At 35.8% G+C, this 19,324-nt stretch overlaps 3 protein-coding genes across 3 annotated transcripts; 1 reads left to right on the top strand and 2 right to left on the bottom strand.

The window, feature by feature from the left end:
• Positions 1 to 1,967: 1,967 nt before the first annotated feature.
• LOC21391884 (topless-related protein 1) lies at positions 1,968 to 9,963 on the top strand. The gene is made up of 25 exons (XM_024167842.1): positions 1,968 to 1,996; positions 2,735 to 2,842; positions 3,325 to 3,504; positions 3,601 to 3,714; positions 3,803 to 3,961; positions 4,094 to 4,220; positions 4,374 to 4,497; positions 4,608 to 4,648; positions 4,734 to 4,884; positions 5,027 to 5,136; positions 5,243 to 5,312; positions 5,402 to 5,475; positions 5,570 to 5,665; positions 5,742 to 5,837; positions 5,925 to 6,052; positions 6,145 to 6,379; positions 6,806 to 6,970; positions 7,271 to 7,414; positions 7,839 to 7,949; positions 8,047 to 8,229; positions 8,402 to 8,530; positions 8,618 to 8,713; positions 8,852 to 9,040; positions 9,144 to 9,310; positions 9,599 to 9,963. The coding sequence occupies exons 2-25, from the start codon at positions 2,763 to 2,765 to the stop codon at positions 9,762 to 9,764; spliced, it is 3,135 nt and encodes a 1,044-aa protein (XP_024023610.1). The 5' UTR covers positions 1,968 to 1,996; positions 2,735 to 2,762; the 3' UTR covers positions 9,765 to 9,963.
• A 531-nt stretch (positions 9,964 to 10,494) lies between these two features.
• Positions 10,495 to 13,099, bottom strand: LOC21391885 (protein MEMO1). The gene is made up of 8 exons (XM_024167844.1): positions 12,928 to 13,099; positions 12,381 to 12,465; positions 12,181 to 12,249; positions 11,929 to 12,041; positions 11,703 to 11,814; positions 11,483 to 11,626; positions 10,890 to 11,064; positions 10,495 to 10,740 (listed from the first exon to the last, which is right to left on the bottom strand). The coding sequence occupies exons 1-8, from the start codon at positions 12,977 to 12,979 to the stop codon at positions 10,615 to 10,617; spliced, it is 876 nt and encodes a 291-aa protein (XP_024023612.1). The 5' UTR covers positions 12,980 to 13,099; the 3' UTR covers positions 10,495 to 10,614.
• Positions 13,100 to 14,112: 1,013 nt separating this feature from the next.
• Positions 14,113 to 17,893, bottom strand: LOC112092242 (protein PHOX1). The gene is made up of 3 exons (XM_024167835.1): positions 15,769 to 17,893; positions 15,410 to 15,647; positions 14,113 to 14,450 (listed from the first exon to the last, which is right to left on the bottom strand). Exons 1-2 carry the CDS (start codon positions 17,750 to 17,752, stop codon positions 15,499 to 15,501), a joined length of 2,133 nt encoding a protein of 710 aa, XP_024023603.1. The 5' UTR covers positions 17,753 to 17,893; the 3' UTR covers positions 14,113 to 14,450; positions 15,410 to 15,498.
• Positions 17,894 to 19,324: the final 1,431 nt, after the last annotated feature.

Here is a 19,324-nt window from a genome sequence, read left to right on the forward strand (position 1 = left end):
CGTCGCATAATAAGCCTTAATTTGTTAAAATTAGGAATGGTAATATTCCCCGTCAGGATAAGGCCCACAAGGATGGAGGATAATAACCAAGGATGAAGATGGGGATGGGACAAAATCTTGTCCACGAATCTTAGCGGGGCGGGGGCAGAAAAAACCCTCCCCAACCCGCCCCGCCCCGATATACATATGTTATATACAATATAACATATTTTAAATAAATATACATACATATACTTTTTACATATGTGTTAATTATTGCTTTTAATAAGACATTTCTTGGCTTTACAACTTTTTTTTTTTTTTTTTTTTTTTTTTTTTTTTTTTTTTTTTTTTTTTTTTGCATATGTTTTGAATTTAGTTTATATTGAGAAACCTTTAATTTCGGTCTAAACTTATATTGAATTTCTACTCTATTTTTACTTTAAGTTATAATAATTTTAAAATACTTAATTACATTCAATGGGAACCTAAGGCGGGTATGGGGAATGCTCCCCAAGGAGGAGTCCCCGACTCCACCCCCACCTCTCTTTAAGCGGGATGAAGATAGTTTTGGTAGGTTGGGATGAAAATGGTAAATCATTCACCGCTCTTACCCCGCCTCATTGCCATCCCTAATTAAAATACTATAAAAATGGCTACAAAAAATTACTCATTAATATTATGACAAGTTAGTTTTATCATTTTTTAATCGATTTATTTGCCTAATAAAAAAATGTCCCTCTTAATAAAAATTCAAAAATATTTTATATTTTTTGGCTGAATCACAAATATTCTATCTAATTGAGAGAAAAAAACAAGAGTTTTATTCAGTTTATTTCCAACACAATTGTTGACAGTGAAAATTTGTCAACAGATTAATAACAGATTTTTGATGGTTTGTGTGGATCAAGCAGATTAAAACATGATTAATGAAAATAAAGAGAAGATCAACACATGAATTTTATAGTGGTTCACCCCGAATTCTGAAGCTACATCCATTGAGAGAGAGTTTTCTCTATGCTCTTGAGAAAAATATTACAATGTGAGAGGGAATTCAGAACCCCTCTTCTGGGCTATTCTATCCATATTTATACATCATGTTATCCTTGTCAATAATCTAATCAACACGACTGAGAGAGAGAAACAGTGATCTTTGATCACCGAGATTTCAGTCAGCCAGCTTGATTTTCTCCACCGACGTCACCACTAACTTTGCATGCATTAAATGCATGTCATGTGTCAGGTAATATATCACGTCCTTCAAGACGTGCGTGGATTCGGCGCCTTTGGATCCTTCAAAGCGGTCTCTGTCTTCAGACGACAGTGTGGTCAACTTCATAATGCGATATATTCCTCAGTACGATCATTTTTTTAGGGGCTCAATTTTCAATTTAGAGTCAGGATCGGCGTCTATAAAATTACGGGATACTTTACTCAAGCTGACATGACCATTAATCCTTTAGATGTGTCACGTGACGGTCATTTAGTGTATGATATAGAGTGTGAGATTTTTTCCATCAACAACAATCAATCAAGTAGAAAATATTCTTCGGGCTATAGAAACCGTCAGATGTAAATTTAAGAAAAAAAGAGGAGAAAAAAGAAAGTCCCATTTCTCCAAAATTCTACCTGGTGGGACCCACGAAAACGACAAACACGCTTGTCCTCTGCGCCTCCGACCGTTTCTTTTCCGCTCCGTGGGACCCAATCCCTTGACAGTGAATTCTCACTTCTCACTGACTTCTATAAGACCACGCACGTATCGCATAACTCCGCGTAAATATCATGCTAAACAGACATAAAAATCAGTTTTAGATATTTTGGAAAATAAAAAAGGAAATAAGTCATTCTACTTATCACCTCGATTTTATCTCCAGCTATATTTTGCGAGTCGCGTTTCTCAGTTTCCTCTGCTGGTCTGTACGCAGTCACAGACTCACACGACTGAGAGTTGGAACAAAAAAGTGCTTCCAAATTTTAGAGAGAGAAACTCAGAGAGACAGAGAAAAGCTTTGAGGTATTAACTTTATTTATTTTTTTATTTTTTCTAGTTCTCGTTTAATCCATCTTAATACATAAACATACTCGATCTTGGTCTATCAGAATCTCCGAATTTTTCTAAAGTCCGTAAAAAGATTGTTCTTTTTGTTTTGAGGTTGAAACTTTTGTTAGCGAAGGAAGGATTTTTTTTTTTTTTTTCATTTCACAATCTAAATTATTACTCTTATTTGTTTCGATTCTGAACTTTCTATTTAATTTTTCTTTTCTCATTTCCTGTATTCCAAATGTTTTGGAACGCTTTTTATGGAGATGGGTTTTTGTATTCCGTGAAGATGATCGATCTTCTGAATCCTCAGATTGAGTTGATTCGATTTTGGATAATTCCTTTTCCTTCGACGAATATCCTAATCGTCTTCAACTTTCCTTTTCTTTTTCCCGTATTTTTTTTTCCTTGCACAACTTTACTATTTTGTTTTTCTTCTAATATAATTTGTTTTTTCCTCCCTACTTTCTATCAATTGTCTTAAACCAGATCATCTGAATCTGAACTCGAAGCTTTGTGAATAGAATTGGTTTCATTTCATTAGTAAAGTACTGCTACAAGTTCACGACATGCATAGATATATTTCTGACTTCGTTTCTGATTGTGTGTGTGTGTGTATATATATATATATATATGTGTGTGTGTGTGTGTGTGTTTTTTAATCTTCTATAATTTGAATCTAATTGGAATATTTTTTATGGTATTTGGAAGTTTTGTAGACGACAAGGTGCCCTCTGCAATGTCTGCGCTGAGCAAAGAGCTTGTCTTCTTAATTTTGCAGTTCTGCAATGAGGAAGGCTTCAAACAAACTGCTCACATGTAGGTTTTCTATCTCAATATTTTCACGGAGAATTCTGTCATTGTTAGAATTAGTACAGAGTCATTAAGTTAATTATTGGTTTATAGCTTATCTAATTCATCCAGCAGATAAGGTTGTTTCTTGTATAACTGTATAGTATGCTTCTAGAGTACTGGCGTCAGAATTTGTTATTGTTGTCTTGCAAATATTCCCTACTGATCATTGCTAGAGAATAAGTCCTGAAATTCAGAAACATCTTTTCCCTTATTTTTTTCTCACTGGCATGAAAAAAAACACCTTACTAGATACAGTTCTGAAATAAGTTAACGAAACTTGATGAAAATCCGACGGTTTAGATTTGTACTTACCAGTAGAGTGGGGTTCATACCCTACCACGGAATTCTCAAATTTTCATAGTTTCACGCGTGTAAGCGCTTGAAAGAGCTTTCATAAGTACCCCATTATACTTATCAACTAAAATACTTTGTGAATTGATGTATAGGCTTGAAAGTGAAAGTGGGTTTTACTTTGACATGAGATATTTTGAAGAGATGATGCATAGTGGGAATTGGCATGAGGCAGAGAGGTATATTTCTGGTTTCACAAAACTTGATGACGATAGGTACTCAACCAAGACATACTTCGAAATCAGGAAGCAAAAGTTCTTTGAGACGCTGGATAGGTAATTCAAACTTTGTGATATCTTTTATTTATTCTCAAGTAGCTCCAGAAGCAATTATATTGTCTTTTTAGTGCTGTGTGCTTCTCCTTTTAGCAGAAAGGAACATGCCAAGGCCTTAGACATCCTCATGACGGATCTAAGAGTTTTTGAGCGCGGAAATGAAGATCTCTTCAAAGAAATGGCGCAACTTCTGACGTTCAATGATATAAGGTATGACTTCTCTTTGATAGCTTTTTGATTTTGTAATGTGGTGAATTTGGCATATATTTATCCCGAAGATTTTGACGACATTCAACAGAGACCACGAGTCTCTCTCCTTGTATGGAGATACCAAATCTGCCAGGGAAACTATTACGCGAGAAGTCAAGAAATTGATCGAGGCAAATCCCCTTTTTCATGGCAAACTCAAGTTTCCTACCATCAAAAGCCAGAGATTACGCCGTCTCATTAACCAAAGGTAGTACAATTTTTTCAATTCTTGTACTTGATAGTTGATGGCTTATATATAAGTTTAAGTTCTTATTTCTTTGTGCTCACTTGGTTAGAATTTTTCATTCATGTTTTGTTTTAACTTAATGTTTATTGACAGCTTGAATTGGCAGCATATTCTATGTGAAGACCCCAGTCCAAATCCGGATATCGAAACCCTTTTTCTTGATCATGTCTGTCCAAAAAACAAGGTTTCATTTGTTGAATCAATTGAAAGCAACCTAAATGTAAGATCTATGTTGGAACAAGGATTTTGACCCTAACGTCTTGTCTTAAATTACCGGATAGGTTGTAGACCAGTTAATGACAAAACATGCGACTCCTTTGTTCTATGTTATATTTGGATTTTCTAAGAATGCTCAAACTTTTTTTGTGATTAGCCTTCTCGAGCTGCATCATCATCAGTTGTGACTCACTCCACCAGTAGGAGTCGTAGTGCATCTACCATAACACAATGTGGATTCCCTGTTGAAGCAACCTGTCATGACAGTCCAACCGAGCTAGGTACTTGTCTCAATTCTTAGACGGTGTCTCTGGTTAACATATCAACTCAACTTTTACATTGCACCATTCCTTTATTTATTGGTCTTAATTGCATTTTGTGGCTCTTGAAGATTCTGATATCTCATCCAAAGATTTTGGGGGCGTGGATGAGGTAAGCTGGATCAATCTGATGTACAGCATCATCACATGTCAAAACTTAAATAAATAAATAAATAATTGATTTTGATGTTTTGCAGGTAGTTTCTCCTATTAGGGATCCTGGTCAAATTCACAATCTGGTGCCAACCATGCACATCGATGTGCCCACAATGGTAGCTCTAACGTTAACTGAGGGCTCATGTCCAACAAGCATGGATTTTCATCCTGTTAAGCAGACGTTTCTTCTAGGTTGATTGATATGAATTATATTTTCTTTCTTTAATACAGGATACTATGTTCTTTGCCTAGTTTATTATATGATAACATGAGGCAATTATTTGTAAACTTATGATGAGTGTTACTCACAAGCCCTTCAAATGTATTTCTCCAGTTGGAACTTCTGTTGGGGATGTAGGGTTGTGGGATGTTGCTCATGGCAAAAAGTTGCTTTCAAGAAATTTTAGAGTTTGGGATATTGCAGCTTGCTCTAATGCATTTAAGGTCTGTCTGCTTTCATAATTTGATCTCCCCAGAAAAATGATAAAAAAAAAAAGAGGCTTATATTCCCTTTCTCTAGTATTTGAACCATTTTCAAATACATATATAGGCATCTCTGGTCAAAGATCCATGTGTCTCTGTTAATCAAATCATGTGGAGTCCTGATGGCTCTTTATTTGGTAAGAACTGATGACAAAAGGGTTTAAGAATAATAATAGTTGCATGTTTTTCAAGGTGATAATCACATCCTTGATGTACTTGATTACAGGGGTTGCATATTCAAAACACATTGTACAGCTATATTCTTACTCTGGTGGAGATGACATTCGACAGCAATTGGAGGTATGCTGCCACAAAAATAATGCAAACATAGTAGTAAAAGGATTTTTGTCCATATATGTTATTCTAAACCTAATGCTGAGTTTGTCATAAACAGATTGATGCCCATCTGGGCAGTGTAAATGATTTGGCGTTTTCTTCTCCTTATGAACAACTTTTTGTCATAACATGTGGTGATGACAAGACAATAAAGGTTGGTTGGGTTAATTATGCCAGATTGCGAAATTTCGTTGTTATGAAACTGACATGTTTCATTAAGGTATGTTAAGGTGTGGGACATGGTTACCGGCAACAAGCAGTTCACATTTGACGGTCATGACACTCCTGTCTATTCTATATGTTGTCATACCAAGGAAAATATTGATGTAAGAACTACTTTCACTACTACTTTCGAATAGTATTGCCAGTGTTCCATATTATACTCATCTGAGGGATGTGCTTTTGTGCTTCAGCTTCTGTTCTCAATATCAGTAGACGGAAAGATTAAAGCATGGTTGTATGATAATATAGGAGCCAGAATTGACTATGATGCTCCTGGTCTTGGGCGCACAAGAATGGCTTATAGCGCCGACGGTCAAAGGTTCTCTATATAGAGTTTGATCAGCACTCTTGTTTTTCAAGCATGTTTCCATATCACGATAATTATGTCATTTTTGCATTGATTCGACGTAGGCTTTTTTCATGTGGGACCAATAAAGATGGGGAGTCATTCCTAGTTGAATGGAATGACAGTGAAGGTTGGATAAGGAGAATGTACCAAGGGCTCGATTCATGCCACTCGTCTGTTGTGCAATTTGTCACAATCAAGAACCAGCTTTTGGCTGCTGGTGATGACCATGTGATTAAATTTTGGGATATGGACAAGAAGGAACTTTTGATGACTATGGACACAGGTGGAGAGTTACAGGTGTGTTCTTGTGTAGCCATTTTTCTTTTTAGAGAGAAACGGAAGTATTTTGGCCAATGGTGTGGTGGAGCCAAAAAAAAAAAATCAGTGTGGCATTATGAAAAAAATTAGAGATGTTTTTTTATTAAATAAGGACGTAGTTATATATTTTAATTGTTGAGTGTGGACGTAGTAATAATTTTTCTTCTAAAGTAGTGACGCAATTGAAATTTTAGAAATCTTCCACGGAAAAAAATCGAATTTCTAAAATTTGAGTGGGAGTATAATGTGGCTCAGCCAACAAGTGTAATGAAAATCAATGTGGTGAGAGTCCTTGGTTCAACAGGTTTTTATACATCAAGTGGTAGCTTAATTCGAATTAACTATAGTAAACGACAACAAGAGCAATTTCAGTTGTAAACTTACCTCCATTTTGTTTCTAATAAGGTCGCTCCTCGTATTAACCTCAACAAGGAGTGCACACTATTGGCTGTTGTTGCAAACGAAAACAGAATTAAGATATTGGCAACTGATGATGGACTCCATTTGTTGCAAACAGCCGAGGAACAATCTGTTGATGCCTCTAGAGAGATTTCTGAAACTCTGAGAAAGGTCAGTATATTGAACTCTCGTTATTTCTTTTCAGAAAAGGTCTTCCTTTGCTTTGAATCTTTTGTGGAAAGTTTCTCTTTCCTAATGCTTGTTACTTTACGCAACTTGCTATTGACCCGAATACAACTGTGGGTAATGCTGAATCCGCGGAAAGAGATATCCCCAAGGTGTGAATTAAGGGAACCATATATATCTTAGATATAAAGTTTACTTATTATTTTTGCAATTTGCATAACGAATAGTTTTGTCTTAATTAGTAATACTTCTGAGAAACATACAACATCACATGGCTTTTTGTAGATTGGGAAACCAAAAGACATGGAGGATGTGAAATCCTTAATTGGTGAAGCCAGTGCTAAAGAAGAGATCAGAAATCTCTCTGAGTTTGAAAAATCTTCTCAATGCCAATCCTTAAAACTTTCTGCTCACGTAAAAGCAAATGAGGTATAACGTTATTTTTCATATGTTTATGCCTTTGTTTTTTATCTATTTTTTGCATTGTGCGTCTACCTTGGACTTTCTCCTGCTAAACTGTGCCACTAATGCAATAACTGTGAACTTACAAAAATTCTGTCTTGTCATGCTTATTGGAAGGTTCTTTATTCCCTGCTTATACTAAATTTTCATAACCAAGGAGCTTTAAATTGTAGAGATTCTTTACAGATGCCTTAATGCTGAAAACTACCATTCTGCTTACTGGTCAAATAACATAACTGTCTTAACAAGTGGTTGATGCTTTGGAAATATTGTTGGCATTGCCGTGTAATAGAAGACTGTTGAGGATTTCTACGAAAAGTGTAACATTCGGAATTTAAGATGAACAAGTTCCAAGTTTTTCTTAATTAGCTTCCTCTCTGATGAATGCCAGATATCAAGGCTGACCTACACTAATTCAGGTAATGCCATTTTGGCATTAGCATCAAATGCCATTCATCTACTTTGGAAATGGCCACAAAATGAATTCAATCCGAATAGCAAGGTACACTAGTGGTATATTTAATGGTTATTCTCAAAGCCCATAAATCTTTTTCAAAAACGAAATTTGAAGCATAGAATGAAGGAGATACTTGATGTAGGCAACAACCAAGGTTCACCCTCAGTTATGGCAACCAAAGAGTGGCTTACAGCTGATGTGCAATGACCTTACTGGAAGCAAACCTGAACAGGCTGTGCCCTGCTTTGCATTGTCCAAGAATGACTCGTATCTCTTGTCAGCATCAGGAGGGATAATTTCTTTGTTCAACATGATTACATTTAAGGTAAATTGTTTATAAACAATGGTACAACTTGCAAAACTTTTCAGGATTTTTTGCAGTCGACAAACCAAAATTTGTGAAGGTCTGTGGTTAGGGGTTAAAAATGTCTGTTTACAGATAAAGTAGTACTTTAGGATCTAACTGATCCGTTCTCAAACTTTGTTGGTTAACACAGACAATGATCACCATGATACCTCCGCCACCTGCTGCGACATGTCTTGCTTTCCACCCTCAAGATAACAACATTGTTGCCATTGGCATGGACAATTCGACCATACTAATCTATAATGTCCGCACAAACAAGGTACTTTTTGTGATCTTATGAAATTGTAGATTGGCTTATTTGCATCAAGGAAAACCCCTTTACTTAATCATTGCTATCATTTTGCAGGTCAAAGCCAAGCTTGAGGGCCATGCGGAAAGAGTCACCGGCCTTGCCTTCTCAAACACTCTAAATATGCTTATTTCTTCTGGTGCTGATGAACAGGTTAGTACATGCTATTTTATTACCTATAATGATGGTAGAACTGTTGATTTTTTACCTGGATCTCCAAAACAAAATAGGCTTCTATAAGAGATTGAAGGCTATTTTGAAGTTCTGATTATTAATTTTTGTTATCTCAAGATCTTTGCATGGAATGCTGATGGGTGGAAAATGGAGAAAAGCAGATTCTTGCAAGTTCCACTCGGAAAAGAGTTGGAAGCAGAGTCAGACACTCAAATCCAGATTCACCAAGATCAGTTGCATTTCCTAGCCATCCACAAGACCCACCTTGCAATATATGAAGTTCAAGACCTTGAATGTGTAGAGCAGGTTTTTGTCCTCTCTCATATGATGAGCTAGGTCAGTGCTCTTTGGTTTTGCTGGTTACATTGATGTAGCTAAAATGAAATGTCTTGTCTCCTTTTGTTTCCAGTGGAATATTTCAAAAGCTTCTTCACCAATTTCACACGCGGCATTCTCCTGCGATGGCCAGATGGTATATGCCGGCTTTCTGGATGGAAGCATCACCATATTTGATGCTTTAGTTCTCAAACAACAATGTCGAATTCATCCCTCTGCTTATCTTCCTGCCAATATAAGGTAATGCCACATTCTTCCTTTAAAAGTAGAGGTTGGTGCAGCCATATAACTCTGCTGTGGCATACCAAGGCCAATGGGACGACCAAAAGTAGACTCGACCCTTTGAGACAGAGAACACGAGCCTTACCAATCCCTACCAATTTACCTCGGTTATAAAGTGGCCATCCTTCAACTGATTTATCCAGCAAAAAGCTTGTCCAACACAAAAGGGTTACAATGTCGTTTGTTCGAAGTTACTGCTGTAACTACTTTGTCATATTAACATCATATTTTGGTTATCATTTGCAGTTCAACTGTATGCCCGGTTGTCATCGCAGCACATCCACAAAAACCAACACAATTTGCTGTAGGACTAGCGAATGGAGAAATCTACGTCCTTGAGCCTCCGGACCCTGAAGGTAAGTGGGGATTTGGCCCGTTGGTTGAGAACCAGCCAGAGAACCATCAACTCTGAAACAAATAAGTTTTATGGACCTTGGTGTAACTAGGAATTTATAGTGCCAAGTGGCTCATGCTGTGGGAGCATATGCCTTGGAAAAACAAGAAATTGTTGAATAACATTGCGCCGATGAGTTGAAAGGCGCTCATACCTACATTTTGTGGAGAAGAGAAAAATGATTTGACATTGTTATGAATAAACGTTGCAATGTTCCTGTACCAAAATTACACCATTTAATGGATTTTTGTAGTTTAGAATATGAGCCATTTTCTATCCAAATTAGAATAGAACCCCAAAAAAAAGTGAACGCAAGAAGTCCTAAATAAAAGTTGTCAGTGTCACTACCAAGGCGGTTTTGCTACCAAACTACCTAAGAATCAAGCATAATATGCAGCACCATCACTACCAAGAAAACCATCATATCACTTGTGGTACTGGTACTATACTCTACTATGCTTAAGGCCCGTTTATTTTACCGATTCAAATTTTCAATTCCAATTTTACTACAGTAAAAAACTATCACAAAAAGTCACATTTAACTTTTTGTACTACAGTTAAAAATTCACATAAAATCGTATCTCAACTAGAATTGAAAATTCAAATCGGCAAACTGAACGAGGCAATAATTTGGACACTATGTGGGATAAGAAAGACGTGAAGAACCAGTAACAGTATGCTCGAACATAATGTGATAAAATTAGATTGCGAATATCCCGTTATTAGTAAATAATGTACAAGCAGGAGAAACACAAAATAGTCCTTTCAAATGCGTTCACATAAATATGACAGTCAGATTCAATTGAGTATTGAATTGGTGAACGTTTCTGGGGCAGAATCATATGCTGCAGTAGTTTAATTTACATCTTTAGGCCTCCGTTTTTGCGGCCGCTGATGCATAGCTTACGCTGCTGTCCCTCATGCTTCTGCATTCACTTGACTGCTCATATCGGAGAAAATTGATCTTTATATTTGTTGAGCAATTCCGCAGCATCTGAAGAAATAATTGAAATACGGTAAGAATTCACACAATATATATACACACACATATATATTATATATCAAGAAACAAGGCAGCGAAGCAATGTTGCTGAGTTGGTAGCCAGCTCCATATAAGATACAACTACCACGTTAGGCACTTACATGGAGAAAAACACTAATTGGGTGGCGTCCACAGATGGTATTGTCATACTCCAAAAGATACTTCTTGAAAGCATCTGGATCTCCAGTTTCAATTATATCCATGCCCATCTTGTCCAAAGCCTCAATAGATTTGTATATTGGCCCATGTTTCTTGTCATAGTGCATGTAGTTGAATCTGAGACAAATTAAACAACCCTCAATAGAGTGTTCTTTTTTATTTTTTATTTTTTTTTTAACAAAAGAGATCACACACATAACCAGAGAAACTTCTAATCAGACAGATTAGCAAGATGCTGATCGTCATGTACAATTAATGTGGCCATGAAATTTGAGTGCATAAAGTGATACTCGAACAGCTTAAAACACAACTTTGTTGTCAGTATCTGATGAAAGGAATTCTTATTCATAAAACTGAATAAATAAATAGATCAATGATGTACAAGGTCCAATGGTGCCGGCAACCTTAACTAAAATAAGTAGAAGAAATGACACTGGTATTAAGCATTTCAACATGATAACAAATTATGTAAATTCTGAAAGCATAAATTATTTTTGATTTTATACAGGCTCACACTTTAACGACTGATACTTACCGAGATCCCCAATGACAAAAATCCGATGATACAGAGTAGAAGTTTTTGGGATCATCCACGTATTTTGCAAGCAACCGTCCGTACATAGCTTCATTTTCAGCACTAACGGCACCTACCAAAATGGGTACAACTTTAACAGGGTGCCTGCATTAATATAATCAAAAGTCAGCCTCAGTTCAAAACTATCGAGGAATAGAACATTACATATGCTAAAAGTTACCCCTCAAAAACTTTGGCAAGATACGGCAAATGCATTTCCATGCTATGTTCAGCCTCATCGACACGAATATCCATTAGTTCAAATTTTCCCGTGGCCTTTAGCTCTTCAATCACTAATAAATAAAAGAACAGGATATAAGAAGAAAAAAGACTAAACTACTTTACATAACAAACAGATTTTCTCTCAGGGACTAAAAAGATTTTACGAATTAAAGTAACTATGACACCTTCCAAATCAATTGGCAGGTCCCCTATGGGAGTCTTGTAAACTGAAGCCACGGAAAGAGCACACTTTGGGGTGTAATAGTGGTGAGATGGACCAAGAAGGAACACCCGAGAACTGAAGAATGAATTTCATCCAAAATTAGTAACCAAAGTCAAGAGCCATTCTATTTGATCTTCACAAGTTTATAACAAATTTACAATAATGGGATTAAGAAAATAAGATTGATGAAAAAAGATGAAAATAAACAACTCACATGTTTGTGGGATCAATGTTCCCAAATGCATAGGCAGCAGCACGACCAGAATAGGAATACCCAGCATGCCTGTGGATATTGTTTAGTTAACGTTGAAAATAAATAAATAAATAAATAAATAACAGAAAAATATCAAATTTCTTGGAGAAATTTTGACATTTTTATATAAAACAGCAAGACAATGCTATAAATAGACTTACGGAGCAATAACACCTCGTACGTCAGGAGATTTAGTCAGCCCAGATTCTCTGAGCCATCTTTCAAGTTCTTCATCTAATTTTTTCGCTGAAAAAAAAAAAAATCAAAATGATGACTTTAGAAAACTTCTACTTAAAAGTTAAACCTTCAACCCAATTTCTCTCGAAAATTCCGTCTATTAGTTTTAAGAAAAAGCATCTAAATTTAAGGCCTTTGCACTTTCACCTCGAAAAGTGCATGAAATTGTTTCCGAATTTTGTTTTCCTTTGTTCCGCGCAACAAAAATATATAGTGTTTCTTACTTTTTTGTTTCCCGGGGACACTACCTTACGTTTTGGTTCATACATTAGAATTTTTGATTTACGTGTATTTTTTTTTAGAGAAAATACTAGAGCTAACCATGAATCATGATTCAAATCATAGTATAAATCACTTACCAAACGTATAGAAAGTGGCGATTAATGTATTATCGTCCAATTTTCTCGGCGACCAAACAAGTGAATAGGAAAACCAACAGAGAATGAGATAGAGAGAGAGAGAGAGGCTTACGGTTGTCAGTGTACCAGGAACCAGCATGCGATGGTCTTCTGACGATCTCCATGGAAGGAATTTGGGAGGAGAACAGTAGAGGAAACCCTAAAAAAGAAGGAAAATGCAAAGCCTTGAAATGGCCTTTTGAATGCTCTCCTTGCTTTTTCGGATTCTGCAATGGTGAAGTGAAGAGTAGAGCACACGTATATATAGCAATCAGCCCCCAAAAGAAAAGGATAAAAAATTGAAAATTAAAAATTAAAAGAGGTCTTAAATTTCGATTTTTCTTTTTAATTTCTTTTTTTGAAAATCTTTTTTAAAGTTAAACTTCGATTAATTTTTTACTTTAATTATAATTATTTCATATGGCCCAACTCACTTTCATAATCTATTAAGTACACAATAATACGAAAGAGATTCAAATTTTATGAAGAAAAATATTATGGGCTCAAGTTCAGTGATTTTTTATTTTAATATTTGAATTTTAAATTTTGTGTGATAAGAAAATACTGTAACAGAATTAAAAATTATGAGTTTAAACACATAAAACAAACGGGTCTTATAATAAAAAAATTTAAATAATAATTTAAATCTATAAAATAAATAAGTGAAAAGTAATCTTAACGATTTACTGGATTAGTATAAATAATAGGGGATTATAGGTAGATAAAGACTTGAATTTTGGAATGACATATGAACCTTTTAGCTCAGTGGAAGATGGAGCCAAAGGTCATACATTCTCTCTTTCTTCTTTTTGGTGTAAAGGCTTCTTTTTAAACCGTAATCGTCCATCTTTATTTTGTGATTTTGATTAGATTTAAGTTCAAAAACATGAATTATCGGTTAATTACATCTTTAGTTCAAAAACATGAAGTATCCTCATAGAGAACAGCTCCACAGAAATATCAATAAAGTTAAAGATAAAGACATTGAGAGCATTTAACACTTTGACGAAAAGAACTAATTGTATATATTCCATAATAATTCGTGCTCTTTTTATAACATAACACAATAATAGTCAAGAGAGAAATTCTCTTCTAAAATGGTCCCTAAAATGGTCAATGGGAGAATTGAATCTCCTTTCTTATTTTATTATTCACCGTCCAAATAATAAAACCGTATCATGACAAAAATGGCTTTGATCCTTTCACAGATTGGAAAAGAACACATGTACACATAAAAGAATGTCGTTCCTTGACATATAAAAAATAATAAATAAAAAAACCCAAACATTGTCATTTGTTATTTATAACTGACAAATGACAATCTACAACAATCAACAAACCTCTCAACAGAACGGAATTACCCTTTTACTTATTCATTTCAAAATGGGCAAATTCAATCATATACTCACTATCTCAAACTGTGTGAATAATTTCTCCGTGAAAAAAAAAAAAAAAAAAAAAAATCCAAAAAATAAGAAATAATCTCAATCACCCCAACTCTCACATTCAAAAGCAACACCAACCAAACTTTGTCTTGCTCCCCCAGCAAACAAGAAGCAAAACACAAACAGTCCATGTAGGAAAACAAAAAAAGACCTGCAATAAGAGAATGAACCATAGAGATTATTATTCATTCAGTAGAATTGTGACACATTTGACATTTAACAAGTAAAAATAAAAATTGCCACAAAAATTGTTCATAGTACAAGTGAGATGCTAAAGATGGCAAAAGATTAGATGAAATAAAGTGTTCTTTTAAAATTTTGCCAACAAACACAGATGACTAAACAGGTTTTAAAGAACTCATACTAAAGCAAAAGAAAAATCCATCGCAGACCACTCTGCAAAAGCAATCTTGCCGGTGGTTGCCATTTCATTGTGAACAAGCCAAGAAAATCTTAGATTGATTGCAGGAGATCCATATAAGAAAAAGCATGAGCAACTAAATACAGCATTGATAGAATTTCAAAAATGTTTTCTAGAATAACTGTTGTACGTGGGTACTTCCGTTGAAGCTCCTATGTCATTTTCAAACTCAAAATTATACTACTCCTCGACACTGCAGGCATCGAGAGCATTAGGTGCGCGTAGTGTTGCCACCTAATAGCATGTATTATTTATCTAGTGCTTCCATAAAGCCAGGGGATTCACGTTTACATGTTTGTGGATGTCTTAATTATTCCAAAAGAAAATATTTTCGTAACTGCTGGTGTGATGCAATGGTGCTTTCTTAGCTAGAAATATTTCTAAGTCTCTAAAAACTCCCTAGTGTTTGCGAGAATCTTGCGCGTGTCATTTACATACAAATATAAAGTAATAAACATATGCATAACATGCATATACAAGAATGCCCCTAGCAGTAGATTTTTCTTGAAACCAATTAAATTGGTCAAGAAATGAGTTTTCAAAAAACTCTCATAATATGGAGACGGTTAATAGCATGTAAACCAATTGAAGATTATTGTATAAAGCAAGTTAAGGAAAAGCAATAGGCTTCAAACAAGCAAGGAAAAAGAAAAATGTAAAGTAAAAAGGAAAATGGATAGATGAATTACCTATCTTAGCATGCAACTAGGTAGCTTCCAAAGTTGGGCTAAGAAAAACTGACTAATTTGCTTCTAAATAATAGCCAATTTACGAAAACTCAAGCATGCTCTAAGATAGAATGAAGTTTAGGAACCCGCCGACGAAACAATGGTTCAAGCCTAAAGGATGGAACACCAAATTGCCACCTCTGAGCATCATACATTTCATTCCATGCCTGCACTATCTCATCAATCTTGAAACCTAGACCTGCATTCCAATAAAAGCTGAATAACTAAATACTCCCAGTGCTAATATTTTTGAAAGCTATGAGGTTGAAAAGAATATAAGCTGATTCGAACAAGCAAAATCTTTAGCATTAGATTTTTACCTTCTAGTGCAGTTTCATTGGAACAGTGATTCTTTATCATAACAGCTATGTCTGTTGGAGAAGCTCCTGCAAGTTCAAACTTCTCAACGGAAACCTCTAAACATTCTTCCCAAGTAGGCAGGCCAAGCTTATATTCCACAACAGAACGTTCGTACAGCAAGGTACCCCATAGAAGGTATATCTGACACTTCATATTTGCAGCCTGTTCTGCAGCTTCATCAGCAGACAAATCTTTAAACAGACCATCCAACCCCATTTTCTCTAAATGCGCTTTATATTTATCGAATTTGGAGAGTCCGTTTAGACGTTGCTCCTCCATCTCCTCCCACATCAGCATACCCTTCTCCATGCTGTCCTCAGCCTTGTTATAAAGCTGAAGAACCTCAGAGGAAGGTCCGGTTTCTAATTCAACCTTGCTCCCAATTGCGTAATACCAGCAGAGTTTTGCTTGCTCAAACTGCTGCTGCCCGAGCGAAAGATAACCTTCATAGAAATCTGGTTTAATTTTCAGAGATTCTTCATACCACTTCTCCGCCTTCATGTACTCCTTCCGCGCCCAATCATAGGCAGCCTTAAGTTGCTCAGCAATATAATCCCTCGAAGCGTCTTCTGGGAAACTCACTCGCTTCCTTGCCTTGGACATGTGGATGTTTCCCAAATTAAACAATGCCAAAGCTGACATCTCTTGGAACTTATCTTCGGCAATGTCAAAAAGTTCCTGAGCATCATCACTTGTTACAGTGTCCTCCATGGCCTCTGAGTGTAGTTTCATTCCAAGTTCATGAAGGTCCAAGTACGGATCAGAATCGAAACCAACATGGTTCTTGAACAACCGCGCAAACTGTAGAATCCAGTCCTCAACACAAGTAACCCCTTTTTCCGTTTCTCCATTCTCGATAGCACCACTTGATTTTGTGTTATATTTATCTTCCTCCTCATCACTCATTCCCTCATAACCTGGCTCTTGATCAGGACTCGCCTCAGTTATGTATAATTTCAGTGACCCCCGCAGATCACCTGAAGATAGAGCCAACCTCAGCTCATCTGCAGTGGTTATTGTAATCAAATCACCCTCTTGATCCTTATACTTCACAAGAATACCTTTCAAGCCAGGAAACCGATCCTTAACAATCTCCCTCACCAACCTCAAGCTAGAATTCGCCGGTAACTGCGCCCACCTTATGTCCTCTCCAAACACCAACTTAACCGTCTTGATAGCCGGTTTTTCTTCCTTGACAGGCTTCTTCTTGGCCACTTCAGCTCCCTCAACAACAGTCCTTGCGATGACTTCTTTGTCTTTAACAGCGCCGCCTTTGTCCTCCACAACCACCTTAACCACTGCGGCCTTGTCCACAACTTTCTTGCCCTTCTTCTTCTTCATTTTCTCGTTCACCACTTTACGCAGCCGCGAAGAACTCGGCTGCACCACATTGGCCGCCACGCCAATTTCCTTTTCATCGATAACAATACCCTTTTCGCTCATCGTTTTCCTCAACCCCTCCAAAATCTCCAACGCGATAAGATTATTCGGTTCGATGCTCAAAACAGTGTTCACATCTCTCAGCGCCAAATCCAGCCGATTCAGCGCCTCATAACACTTTGCTCTCTTCAACAAAGCCTTACTATATCTCGGAGAAACCTCCAAGGCCAAACCACATTCATTGATTGCCCGAGGGTACTCGCCGAGGCCCATTTGCATATAGCAAGAGGCCATGTTCGTGTGCAAATGAGCAACGTCAATGTGGCTTTTGGGAAGAAGATTGAGGGCCTTCTCGTACTTCAACATAGCTCCTTCATGGTCACGCTTTTGGAAGAGCTTGTTGCCTTCTTCTTTGAGCTCCTGAGACATGTTTATGAAGATCGCCGTGTCTTCATCGAAAGCTTTCGAGCTTCGATCAGAGGATTTTCCAGGTTTATTGTTCGCATTATTTCCAGGTTTCTGTGGGACCTGCTGATCCTTCTTCTTCCCAGTTGGCTTTCCCATAATTTCGTTTTCAAAGTATTAAAAAAAAAAAAAAAAAGACTTCCCAAATCAAAGTTCTGTTAGCTCTGATTCGTTGCCTTAATCAAAAACCCTAATTTTATCAATTCTTACATATAATCTAATCAGAGCAAAGAAGAACAAACAAACAAACAAACAAACCCAATTTAAAAAGTAATAAATTTCAACAAAAAGATTCAACCTTTGACAAAATTTTAAGCCTAACTAAACTGAAAAGAGATGGACCAAATAAAGAAAAACAAAACGAAAGGTCAATCCCAAACAAAACAACAATAATTAATAACAACAAAAGGTAGGGAAGAACAAAAAAAAAAAAAAAAGAGAGAGAATAGAAACGAAAAGGACAAGGAAAGAAAAACCCACTCTTTTTTTTCTTCTTCTTCTTCTCTGATTATTTTCTGTTTAGTTTCTGATTCAGAGAGAAATCAAAAACAAAACAAAAAAATTCTGGGTTCGTTAAGAGTCGGAATTGGAATGAATATTTTGTTTTACAATGATGAGCTGCGGATGAGGTGGGAAAGAGATTCCGACAGGACAACATGAAAATGGCCTTTCTTTGGCAAGAAATGTTTGTGTGGAAAAGATGCGCTTTTTCTTTTTTTTTTTTCTTGGATTTTCTCTTTTAGGGATTCCCAATCGGAAGGTCAACCTTCCTGGCTGGGATGGCTGTCGCCACCTTCTATGAGCGCGTGTATATCATTGCTGCCACCATATTATTGGAATTTGAATTTCGTTTTTTTTTTTTTTCAAATTTATGCGTAGAACGTTGAAACAAGAACATGAACATGAACATGAATAATGGCCGCGTGAGAAAATACGAAATATTAGAACACGTCTTTGTTAATTTGAGTTTTTAATTTGAATTGAGATATGACTTTATATAAAAAAAATTTACTGTAATAAAAAAATTAAATATGATTATTTTGAAGAGTTTTTTACTGTAATAAAACTCAAATTTATGAAATGAACGAGATCTTAGTGTTACTTATCTGTTATTCTCTCAAAATACAGACTTTAAAATTTCATTTTTACCCTTGTTTAATCCAAAAAATGAGACGGTTTTTGCGAACCCCCAACTATAACTATACTTCAATGATCAACACAACAAGTAAATTGATAACTAAGAGCTCGTTTGTTTTTTTACGTTGAAATCATTATTTTTAATTCTGACACAATATTTCTTTTATAAAAAATTTGAATTTTAAACTCTAAAATCAAGAATCATGATTTAAATATATGAACCAAACATGCCATAAGATTGACTGAATATTTTGGTCATTTTATATCAAAACTTAACACAATAAGAGCGTAGGAATTAATGCAAAATTGTTTTATCCTATACAGTGTATATAATTTAAGAGAAATATAGAAGAAGCCATTTTAATTCTCCTTTTATAATTGTTTTTGTGCATTCTGTTTTCCTTTTTATCATTGTATTTTAAGATTATTTAGAGAGTACACATTCATTAGATTGCATTTAACGGATAAATGTACACCTTCTCTTGACAACTGTTAACTTTAATAATTGTGAAAATAACCAGAAATACCAATAAC

The sequence above is a fragment of the Morus notabilis genome, unplaced genomic scaffold (genome assembly GCF_000414095.1).
Source record: "Morus notabilis unplaced genomic scaffold, ASM41409v2 Scaffold1028, whole genome shotgun sequence".
Lineage (NCBI taxonomy): Eukaryota > Viridiplantae > Streptophyta > Magnoliopsida > Rosales > Moraceae > Morus > Morus notabilis.